Source organism: Orbicella franksi, chromosome 9 (assembly GCF_964199315.1).
Source record: "Orbicella franksi chromosome 9, jaOrbFran1.1, whole genome shotgun sequence".
Classification (NCBI taxonomy): domain Eukaryota; kingdom Metazoa; phylum Cnidaria; class Anthozoa; order Scleractinia; family Merulinidae; genus Orbicella; species Orbicella franksi.
In genome coordinates, this window is record NC_138153.1 from 22,255,672 (window position 1) to 22,268,064 (window position 12,393).

At 39.0% G+C, this 12,393-nt stretch overlaps 1 protein-coding gene across 1 annotated transcript; it reads right to left on the reverse strand.

The window, feature by feature from the left end:
- Positions 1-5,804: 5,804 nt before the first annotated feature.
- On the reverse strand, positions 5,805-11,700 carry LOC145498550 (uncharacterized). The gene is made up of 2 exons (XM_081478458.1): positions 8,903-11,700; positions 5,805-5,859 (listed from the first exon to the last, which is right to left on the reverse strand). The coding sequence occupies exons 1-2, from the start codon at positions 11,698-11,700 to the stop codon at positions 5,805-5,807; spliced, it is 2,853 nt and encodes a 950-aa protein (XP_081334584.1).
- Positions 11,701-12,393: the final 693 nt, after the last annotated feature.

Sequence of the window (12,393 nt, forward strand, 5' to 3'; positions counted from 1 at the left end):
CGCATGAGGTAATATTTCAATTTGTGAAGTGGATGAATTCTTTGTGACATTTCACAACTTGTCAATTTGCATTTTATGGAAAAGTCATGCTAATTTTTCAAGTTTTTCAAAATTTCCATTTTACTGTGTCAGTTGTAAGTATGGTCCACACTCTCATCAACCATAGCTTCAAATCAGTGAACACACAAGAGGTCTCTCACCAATTACAACTTGATTAGTGGATAATGGTTTGGTTTATTGTTTAGTATAGTATTTGTAGGTGTATTATATTTAGCAAATTAACAAATACATTAAATTTAGAAGAATTAGAAATGAGTAACAAAGCAGTTTTTTTAATTTGATGTCATAAAACCAAAGTCCAGGTTGTCATGATGTAACAATGCATAGGAAAATGTGTTTGAGTCAGTGGCAATTGGTTTTGGTTTTACTTCTGATTGGTTGAAAAAAAAGTGAGGTGAGGTTTTAAAACCAGTCACTAAACATAGCAAAACCAAAGCAAGTGTGAATAATACTTTCAATGCTCCAGTGATGTTCTCACTGTAGAACTTGAAGTAAGTGCTGGTACCTGTAGATAGTTTGTACACAATAGCCAGTTGGTGGCCTGTGCACACATAACACATACTGTGAAACAAAGTTTTCAAAGTGCATCAAACATAAGTAAATCTTTTACAGTTTAATGTAATCTTTTTGTATATCAGTGTACTCTTTCATTTTTTTCCCTACAGCTGTTAGAGTATTTAGGTCATTGATCTAGTAAAAATATTTAACTTGTAGAATAGAAGAGAATCATCCCAGACTCGCGTGGATGTTAAGATAGGTAAAGCATCTGAATTAAGATCTTGTGTTGTGCATGGTTTGTATTGATTGAATAGCTGTCAAGAAATTAGGTACTGTATGTCCTCAAATAAATACCATTATAGTTCTGAAATTGAAGTGTAAAGTGTGGACTGTATCCATTTAAGATTTCTAAGGTGATTGAGTAGAAATGAAATGACTTCATGTTTGAAAGTACTGCAGTACAAACTGCTTGTTGTGGCTTTGCCATTCCTAATGACAAGTTGCTTTGGGGTTGAGGTGAAAAATTATCTGCCTGGGAAAGGGTGATAATTGTCACTCTGTTTTCCTTCAATTGGCAGTGATAACTTAATGTGCAATTTTATTTGAGGTCTTATAGTATAATTATAGTAAAGACTGTTTTAGCTTTTGTTCAACTAGGATAAACTACTATGGGTTTTCTTGTTTTACTTATTTTGGGCATTGATATTTCCACAGTATTTATCGAATTATCCTGTGAACCACATCGGCTGAAATTGCTTTTACCAATAAACATATGTAAAAACGTTCAGAAATTAAGCCTCCTTTGGTTGCTTACCTTGTAACGATCTTGTAACCAGCTGAAAATATTTGATGCATACAATGAACAAAACCACTGAAATGAGAAAAACCACTGCAATCACAATAACAATGCAGAAATGAGCAAAATGGACCATAACAAGTGAAATCTGTTTCCATTGTTGAGAGCTATGTACTGTAATGGACTAACCTGAGCATTGTTCAGGCTAAGCAAAGTGCTGTTCAGGCTAAGCAAAGTGCTGTTCAGGCTAACCTGAGTGCTACTTAGGCTAACTGGAGTGAAAGCAGACTGCTGACCTGAAGACCATCACTCCAGTTAGACTGAAGAACACTGATTGGGTAAGCCTGAATAAATACTCAGGTTGGCCATTTCCCTCAATGTGGTCATTTTATTTTAGTGGATTTAGTACCATAACACACGACCTACAGATGTTATTTAAGCTGTAACTAATGGTTAAGGGTTTCTGTGGAAATTCATCAATCAAAATCTCTTGGTGTGGTGGAACCAAACATGTTAACTTCATGGTATCCTTTTTCTACTTTATGCCATGCAGGTAAATATCAATGAATTAAATAACAATGCCTACATTTTCCTTTAAATAGTTTGTGAATGATGAGTTCATTTAATAAGACTAAATAAGTACCAGTAGGTATTTTTAAAAGTTATCAGTTTTTGAAAAAAGCACCACAATTAAATTTCCTTGTGTGACCCCATTTACCAGTTACTCCTGTTAACAATGTTCTTTGTTTTTCATTAACTCAGGCATCATATGAGTTTTTATTAGTTACTCTCTATGCATTCACATTTTGATCCCTTAGCCATGCTCTGACCACTTATTTGGGGCATGACATTAGTACGCCTAACCAAAAAGAAGTTCAGTCATTTTGCTTTAATTTATGTGTAATCACAGTTAGATCTATGGCTTTTCTCTATCAACATGAATCATAACTGTCTTGTCATACCAGCTGTTCTCACTTTATTACTGTTTTCTGACATACATGGATGTGTACTATAGTAAAAACCTGCATCTACGCACAGTACATATTTTTTGGAAGTCTGGCTAAATAGGTTCTTGTATTTTGGGGTAGTTATCAGCAATTTAGGCTAAGTTGGTTCTTAATTAGTATACCTGCCAACTTTTTCTGAGTTATAGGTGTGAGAGTTTTATCCTGGGAGTGCCGGGTTTTTTGAAGACGACACGAACATATCCAAAGATTCCCAGATATGTCAAAAAACTTCCAAAGACGTCCGAAGTCTTCCGAAGACAAGGTTATCAAAAAATGCTTTAGCCACACGGACTGGAGTTAGCACACAGTTTCCCGCCTTATGGACTGAACCATAGTTATCACTGAACACAACACAAACTTTGGTTTTTTGATAGCTAAGCTGACGCATGTGCCGTTGCCATGGCAACATGAATAAACATAAAGAGACCTTTGTTTATTTGCAGAAAATCTAGTCATAAGATTTTCTTTATAGTATTTGCACACAACAAGCTTGTAACGATGCTCACAAGTCACGTGTAAGTAGTAGGCCTCCGTTGGTCAGGGTTGACCATGGGTTAGCATCCTAGTTGTATGCTTGGCTGGAGCACTGGTGTCTGTGGCTGTAGAGGCCGATGCGGAAGTGATAGTCTCTGTTGCAGAGGCTGCATTTGTGTTCTGTCTCTGGTCTGTCAAGGCTGTCGCTTTGTTTGTGTAAGACTCTTTGTTTGTGTAAGACTCTCTTGTTTATGTAAGACTCTTCAATATTTCCATACATTTCTTCACCAAACAATCAACATACAAGCAGACACACAGCTTGTATGGGCCCCTGTGCTCCGTCGCTAGTGAAAACCAGCCTTAAGGTCATCTACCTGCACTGAGATTTTTGTGAAACTTTGCCCATCGATTGTTTATGTTATAGGAACTTAAGTTTTGAAATAAAAATGAGGGTTCCCCATGTTCGTTTAGGAGTAACAGCACCTTGTTTATACCCAATAAATCCTTATAATAGCGCCATGATTGTAGTCACGATTGCTTGCTAAACTCCAACGCGTCTAAAATACTGGTAGCTGGTGACTGGTGACTGGTAACTGGTAGCTGGTCACTGGTTACTGGTCACTGGTCACTGGTCACTGGTCACTGGTCACTGGTCACGGGTAATTATTGACTGGTAACTGTTAACTGGTGACTGGTGAGTGGTGTCTGATAGATTTGATACCGTGAAAGTCCCTTGATGCAGTAAACTAAGTGTACCTTAGTACACTTATAAAAAAGATTATTTGTCCACACACACATTTTTTTTTTTTTTTTTTACTGTAAATTTTGCTACATTTAATACGAAGTGAAGTAAAGTTTTCATCCATGATTCCTTCTTTCGTCACTCAAGTTATTCATTCAACAACAAAATTTAATATACAAAGGTAAATGGTAGTGGGTGGCGGGTAGTGGCTGGTCATATTTCACCACGGTTGTAATATGATTGCACGGCGCTGAATATTTCTGTGTCAATTCTGTGCACGTCAAGATTGGAACGATTGTCGCTGACTGCGCCCTCTAAGAAATGAGTTTCGACTATGAGGTAAGTTTTATAAACACAAATGCTAAGAATAATATCTTGCAAATTGTGTGTTGGACTAATGCATGTGATCATGTCGAGTATAGGGGTCACCATTCTTTTAGGCGTTATGGTACTATTGCTAGTGGGGAGACTTGTGACGTTTTCCGTTCAGCCAATTCAGTTAAAACATCATTGTGATTAGTTTTACTTGTTTGTTACTGTTAATGTTAAAGTTATTTCAAAATCAATAGATCACGTTTCAGATGGATCAATTTTTTACAACCAGTATAGAATTACAGGTTGACGTTTATCAACTTCTGATTCTATTATATGGAATAATTTCTTTGCCTCAATAAGATATAATGATAACTACACAATCGTTTTTAGTTATCTTAGGTTTGTTTTTACCAGCTGTGTTCTCATTTTGAGGATATCTGCTTGTCAGATGACTAACGTCCAAATGTCAAACGTCGTGGGTCATAGTCTGGTTAATGTGAAAATATATTGTAAGTCGTTTTAGATACATGTATTAGTTACTGTCAATGGTTGGTTGGGCTCTATTGTTATGTTATTTTTTGTTGGAATTTAACTTTTTGTAAATTGATTGGAAATAATGCGTTTTGGTCCTACCTAACCAAATTCCTGTGACCAATGACCAGTGACCAATGACCAGTTACCAGTTACCAGTTACAAGTTACAAGTTACCAGTTACCAGTTACCAGCTACCAGTTACCAGTTACCAGTTACCAGCTACCAGTATTTTAGACACGCCGGCTAAATTCACGTTTCCGACGATTGTTTTTTGTTCTACACTGAGAATTGGTCCATATTTATTTTACACAGAGAAATTTATTACTCAATTCGAAACAACAGAAAAAAATGATAGGCACCATACTCAATCGCGAGAAAATGACAATTTACCTGTATGGCGAGGTCCAGCCGTAAAGAAAAGGCCGCCATTTTTTAATGCGCACGCACTAATCACGCGTGAAATTATGCACAGTAGGGATGCACAATGCAATACTGGGGAATGACCTTAATGACCTTTGTTGAGTTAATTTTTGTAAAAAGAAATACCTCTTGGTCAGTGCGTCGGGTATGTTATGGACGATGAGTGAGTGAGAGATGTATGTATGTCACACCAATCAGATTGGATCTACTATAAACAGCCAATCAAATTTCTTGTTGTAAAAGTAAATGGTATGTGAGAAGATTTGATCCCGATACAGTTCAGAACGGCCATATTTATTCTTCTATAAAAGAGGAGGAAGTATTCATATATTGGGCTTATGCATTAGTCAATTCCAGCAGTGCCCATCCCCCCTCCCCGGGCAACCGCGGGGCATTTGCTCACGATGTCAGTCCCAGGGGTGGGGCATCTGCAATTTTATCGCGACCCCGGGGCTGGGCATTTGCGTACCCCGGGACGACCCCCGGGCATTTGATACACGTGTTTTCGAAAGTGCTATGAATGAGTGCATCGGGAAAGACGAGGAAAGACGTGTTTTCGAAAGTGCTATGAATGAGTGCATCGGGAAAGACGTTTGCCGAGCAATGACTTGTCCGTCAGGGACTAGAGAAACTTGTAGATGTTTTAAAGGCGTGTTTTCTCAATTTTAGATATTTCTTCATTACTTGTAAGGAAGCATATAAATATAAGCGACAAGGTGAACTATATTTTGTTTATCACAAAACAATCACTGACGTGAACATGACTATTTTGCATTTCGCATTCAAAACTAGCCTAGCATCTTTTAAATTCATGAAAGTGGAGTTAAAATACTTAAGGTTTGCGAATTCAAATGATGCGATCTTCAAGACAGATCTTGCGAGCTTAAAATGCAATGCATCATCATTAAAAATGTCTTGATTCTTCACAGAAAAAGTAGCCTGCGAAAACAAGCACCTATCATCGTTCGCGGCTGGAGGCACGTCCTCCGCGATCCCAGCTATCCCCTAGCAAACTGTTAAAAACAAATATAAAGAAATAAATATGATCAGAATCAACTAACACGTACTGTTGTCCTTGATGTCTTACCGTTGCATTAAAATACTGAACAGTTGAACGTTTTATTCACTGATTAATAAAAAAAACTGCAGAGGTGTTGGAAGGCGACGATCCCGGGGGCGGGGCATTTGCCCTCTTTCTTCGTCCCCACCCCGGGGCATTTAGACAGCTTATGTGTCCCCACCCCGGGGAATTTGCCCATTTATTTAAAAAAATGCTAATGCCCGGGGGTTAGCCGGGGGGATGGGCACTGCTGGAATTGACTGGCGTATTACTTCGACATTTTCTGTGAGTTAGGCTGAGGATTTTGTGGGCGGGTTTGATAATCATTTGCAACTGGATAATCAGTCAAAGAAACAGTGTTTGGCATATAACTACGAGCATGCGATGAAGGGTGAGCTTTTCCCATTAGATAAGTTTCTGAATTGAGTCTTAGCCGTTCTACCACCAGGTTTAAGATGTGAATGAAAAACAAGTTGATGTGGTTTCTATGATAGGATCAATTGTATTTTAGGGGGGCGGAATGCACTACTGGGAATGTGAAGAGGTTGTGAGGTTGTGTTCAAATCGTTTGCGTGTTGTATTGAAACCTAAATATTGCTGCAGAGTTCGTAATGAGTGTTCCGGGCGTGTCGTTAATTTCAGCATCCATTGATATGTTTCAATGTGAAAAGCGAAGAGACTACGATTAATTTGGTCAACAGAACAGAAAGGCACTGTTCTGTGACGATTTTACAATTATAATGGTTCTTGCTTACTTCTGGAATGAGAAGATACGTTTTAATGAAACTAAATCTTTTCTCTTCAATGTTATCAGGGTTTTCGCTTATTCACATTAATAACTAACACTAATTGTAGTTGAAGAAAAAGGAAATTATTTTTGTTCAAGATAACTTAAGTGAGGTATATGAAGTCTTGAGCGTTTTATTGTATTAAACACAAGGACTTTGGTAAGTAAAAAATAAAGACTGACGTGTATGTTGCCAGTTTGTGATTTTTAGTCCGGGTTTGGAGCGGAGTGTGACAGTTACATACATACATCGGCCGGGGTTGTTTTAGAGTGCATGATGTTCAGTGTAATAGTGGTTCGTTATGAACGAGATGAGCCTTGAGTTTTGAAACAGTTCATGAGTTAGTAGTATGCAAATGAAACGAGATATTTTTAGAGGTCACGAATCATCGCTTCTAGTTCTTAGGACATGTTTTAGAGGAGACGAGACTATTTAAATTTGAAACAGTTCTAACGTTTACAATGAAGTGCAGGTAACGATTGTTTTGTTCTTGTTGCATGCAAATATAACGGCGAGATATTTTTATTTTTTAGTTACAAAGGGTAATTTGACACTTTGTTTTTTTACAAGGGAGTAAATTCAATTAGAGCTGACGAATCGTCACCACTTGTTCCCACGAGATATTTGCTATCTTTAGTTACAAATGGTAACGGTTATTCTTTTCAGTCCGATATTTTTAAAGGTAAAAAGTATCAAAACTGTTAAATTGTTCTTTGAAAACTGCGTGGCACCAAGTTAAGGTGCAATTCAATTAAATCAGAGAGGTTTTCTTTCTCATTCTTTCTATTTTCGGTGAAGTAGTAGTGTTTTTGCGTCGAGCGCGCGCTAAGTACTAAAATGAACAATGATAGGGCAGATGGCCATTGCTATAGCTTTGCGTGGATTTAACGATCTTGGACGTTCGGTGACCCCTACTTTTCTTACCAGAAACAGATTTTATTTACAATTATCGCCACATTGTCCAAAAATGGACAAAAAATCAATGTGGGAAGTTAAAAAAAATTCAACATTTCTGTCAACGGGGCATCGAATCCCGCCATCTTGTTTCTGCAAGGCGCGTGAAACTATGGTCGCTAAATGCGAACTTGTTCTTTAAGAAACCTCGTCAGTTGACCAAATTCACTTAATAGTTCCACTTAAACAATATTTGACAGAGAACATTTCACTTAAAAGATCTAATTGCAGTATTTTTGGGCTTACAGACACTGTGGCCTTATTCGCTATGGAAGCCCGATTTTTTCAGATTTAGGGTGTTCTTCCGCGCATGTTCTCTCCAAAACGAAGTCGGTGACCCCCCATTTTTTTGCCTTTTTGGCAAAAGTAGATCATTACCTTTCTGCGTGGCTGGCAAGTTAAAAAAAAAATCTGTACGTGGGAACATTTTGGGCGCGAACGTCCTTAACTTGAGTATTTTTGAGCAAAAATTCCTCTTAGGGGTTGGAAGGGCCATGTGATCGGTGAGTGAGGGTGTTATGCATGTGCGCGTGTCACACCAATCACAGTGTAGGTTGTATCAAAGAACGAATCAAATAGGCCCTTCGCAGCTAAGCCATCACGTGACCTATTTTTCATAAGATTATGGGCTATAACTTAACGAATGCCAGAAATGGAAAAAGCATGTCGAAAATATCAAAATGCCCAAGTTTGAGGCCCCAATCATTAAAGAAGAAGATTTTATGACAGTCCTAATTTTTAAAAGAATAAGAAGATTTGTATGGAAAAAGTTGCTGGAGAGCAAGACCTTGCTCTCAAGCAACATTTTACATACGTACACATCCTCTAAATTTTCGCAAATTCAAACAGTCGTATAAACTTACTCTTTAATTCCAGGGACCTCAAACTTGGCCACTTTGGTATTGTCGATGTGCTCTTTCCATTTCTGGCAGTCTTTAAGTTACAGCCCATAATACAAAAAATTTTCAGAAAAAATTTGGTCACGTGACCCCAGCTGCAAAGGGCCTATTCACTTCACTTCACTTAGCTTCTTTGTGCCTCGTGGCACATAAGGCCTCCACAGAATGCCTCCAATTTTCTCTGTTGGCTGCAGCAGCTCTTGCCTCATCCCATGTACGCCATCCTGCGCTGTTCCTCTCTCTCTCAACTGTTCTTCGCCAGGTGGTCTTAGGCCTTCCTCTCTTCCTTTTTCCTTCAGGTGTCCATGATAGGGCTATGTTGGTATGGCTGTTTCTGTTTTGTCGTAAGACATGCCCTATCATCTTCCATCTTCTCCTCTTAACCTCTTCACTAAGGAACTTCGTCTCTGCCTTCTCAAGGAGCTCTCTAGTGGTAACGTGATCTTGCCATTTTATTTTGAGAATCCTCCTGAGGCATTTGTTGTGAAACACATCTATTCGTTGGTCATCTCCCATGTTCATCTTCCATGTCTCACATCCATACAGTAGCACCGGTACAACTAAGGTTTTAAACAGTCTAAGCTTGGTCCTCTTCATGATGTTCCTTGAGTTCCATATTCTTTTGAGTCTGGCAAATGTCCCTCTCGCCTTGGACAGCCTGTTTTTCAGATCTTTCATTCCTCCTCCCTCCTTACAAATGGTAGCCCCCAGATAATTAAACTCCTCAATTTCGCCGATATCTTGCCCATCTACTGCAACCTTCTCCTGACTCTTCCCGTTGATCCTCATCACCTTTGTCTTTCCTTTGTTGATTTTCAGCCCGACCCGTCTTGCTTCCTCATTCATTTTAGTAGTCTTGTTCTGTATATGCTGTTTAGTAGAAGACAAAAGCGCCACATCATCTGCAAAATCTAAATCATCGAGTTTAGATGTAAAGTTCCACCTGATTCCGTTTTCTCCTTTTCCTACAGTCCTTCTCATAATCCAATCCATAGCTATCAAGAATAGAAATCCAGACATATTGCATCCTTGCTTGACGTCTGTTTTGATGCTGAACCACTCACATGCTTCTGCCTGATCTTCTACAGCACAATTGAAGTCTTCATAGAACACTTTTACCATCCTTACTATCTTGTTCGGGATTCCATATTTCCGCATAATTAACCATAGACTTTCACGGTGGATGGAATCAAATGCTTTTTCAAAGTCTATGAAGTTAATATATAAGCTTGCCTGCCACTCGTTTGCTTGTTCAATGATGTTCCTTAATATGAAAATCTGTTCTGTTGTTCCTCTGCCTTTTCTATACCCTGCTTGCTCGTTCCTCAGTCTGATATCAACTCCATTCTGTATTCGATCAATCACAATCCGTCCAAGTATTTTGCCGACTACTGAAAGTAGAGTAATTCCCCTCCAGTTCTTACATTCTTTGAGGTTTCCCTTCTTTGGCAATTTGATGATCAACCCTCTTTTCCATTTGTCCGGGATCTTTTCATGTTTCCATACTTTCTTCAGTAGCTGATGCACTTTCGTTGCCGAGAATTCCTTGTGCGCCTTTAACAATTCAGCTGTGATGGAGTCGACGCCTGGAGATTTCCCATTCTTTAAACGCTCAATTGCTACTTTTATCTCGCCAATTGTTGGTTCAGTGATCGCGATTTCTTCAATCAATTCGCCTAGCTCGAACTCACATTCATCTTCCATTGTTATAGGATCTGTTGGTTCTTCTCTGTTCAGTACTTCTCTAAAATGCTCTGTCCATCTTGCCTGCATTTCTTTCTTTCCACTCACGAGATTACCGCTCTTATCAAGGATGGCTGTGCTGCTCTTAGGTCTTTCATTGCATAGCACTTTCGTCAATCCGTATAATTTTCTCATTTTTTGTTTTCTTGCAGCATCCTCTGCCTCACTTGCGATGCCATCCATCCACTTCCTTTTATCACTCCTTATGCTCTTCATAACTTCTTTACTCTTTTCCTTGTATTCTGTTCTTAGTCGTTTTTTGATCCTCTCTGAACGAGTACTTAGAATCTTCTTGTTTATCTCTTTTCTTTGGTCAATAAGCGCCCATGATTCTTCTGTTATCCATGGCTTTCTTTTCTTCCTAGGACGGCCTAATACTTCATCTGCTGTTTTCGTGTATGCTTCTTCCATTATATGAAACTCCTTTTCTATCTCGTCGTCCTCCTCTCCATCCGGTGACTCCTCTTCCAATGCCTGATATCTATTCTGCAAAGTGATCATAAAGGTTTCCAAAACATTCTTTTCTTTCAACTTGTTGGTGTCATACCTTGCCCTTATACTTCCCTGTTCTTTGGGTTGTTGTTTTCTTAGTCTTAGCTTCACTTTCATGCATACAAGATAGTGATCGCTTCCAATGTCTGCTGATCTATAGACTCTGGTGTCAATTACTGAGTTACGAAACTTCTTGTTTATCAGCACATGGTCTATTTGATTTCTCGTTTTTCCATCCGGCGATACCCAGGTGGCTTTGTGAATATCTCTATGTGGAAACCACGTTCCTGTTATTATCAGTTCATTCATATCACAAAATTCGCAAAGTCTTTCTCCATTGTCGTTCATTCTCCCAATGCCTTGTCTACCCATGATTCTCTCATAACCTCGGTTGTCTTCACCGACCTTTGCGTTCATATCACCTGTGATTACCAGCATATCATGTTCTTTTTTGTTATTCAACACATCCTGTAGTCTCTCGTAGAATTCGTCCTTTACAGACTCTTCTGCATCCTCTATTGGTGCATATACATGTACAATCGTCATCTTAACATGCTTGGAATAGAACCTGGCTGTAATTATCCTTTCGCTTATTGGTGTCCAATCTATGAGTGATCTTGCTGCGAATCTGGTCATCAGTATTCCTACTCCGCCTCTGTGGTTGTCATCTTCTCTGCCAGAGTATATGATAGTGTCTCCCCCCTCCAGTACTACTTTTCCTTGTCCTGTCCAATGTGTCTCACTAATTCCCATGATTTCAATACCTCTCTTCTTCATCTCTCTTGATGCCTGTGCTATGTTTCCACTCTGGTATAGCGTTCTCACGTTCCAGTTTCCTATCTTCATGACGTTCTTTGGGTGGACTGGTGATCTCATCTGCCCAAGGGCCTCCGTTTGGCTTTCACCCCCATGCGTCATCGATCCTCTCATGGTGTGAGGAGTGACCACGACGTCCCCCAGATCATTTGAAATTATTCTGCTTCTGGTTTCGGTAATAATATGTTTTTTACAGGAGCGGGTTATCAGCCCGCAGCCCAACCCCCAACCTGGAGGACCAGGGAGCCTCTTCGTCTGACCCCTACCCTTTGACCTGTTCGGCATGGGTGACCCTACCAGGTGCACATGGCACCCGCCGACATAGCTCTAGGGGTCGCTGGGGCACGCAAACCACTCCACCACGATCAGGTGATGACTCCATGGAGTGGGCAAAGGGCCTATTGCCTGTTAGAAAATAAGATGGTATTTACATTAATCTGGAGACGTGTCAGATTACTGTAGTTTGTTCAGTCAAACATTTTATGAAGAATACAAAAGCAAAAACTGACACAACGTTGGATGATTTTTTGAAAATTTTACATTGGGACGTGTTTTTATGTAGCCGATATTTACGTAATACCGGAAATACGTAAAAGTTATTGACAGTGTAAATTAAAGATAAGCATACGGTAAAATAAAATAACATGATAAAAGAACATAATAAAAGAAAACAAATGGAAACAATTAATATGTTTAACATCCGCGAAGAAACATATTAATTGTTTCCATTTGTTTTCTTTTATTACATGTTCTTTTTTATAAAAACACGTCCCAATGTAAAATTTTCATTGTACC

Bases quoted from the DNA above. Each gene is read 5' to 3' on its own strand.
- LOC145498550 (XM_081478458.1), bottom strand. From the start codon at position 11,700: ATGACGCATGGGGGTGAAAGCCAAACGGAGGCCCTTGGGCAGATGAGA. The intron at 5,860-8,902 runs GCATGTCTTACG...TGTTTTTAACAG, and splicing joins AGAAGATGGAAGATGATAGG to TTTGCTAGGGGATAGCTGGG.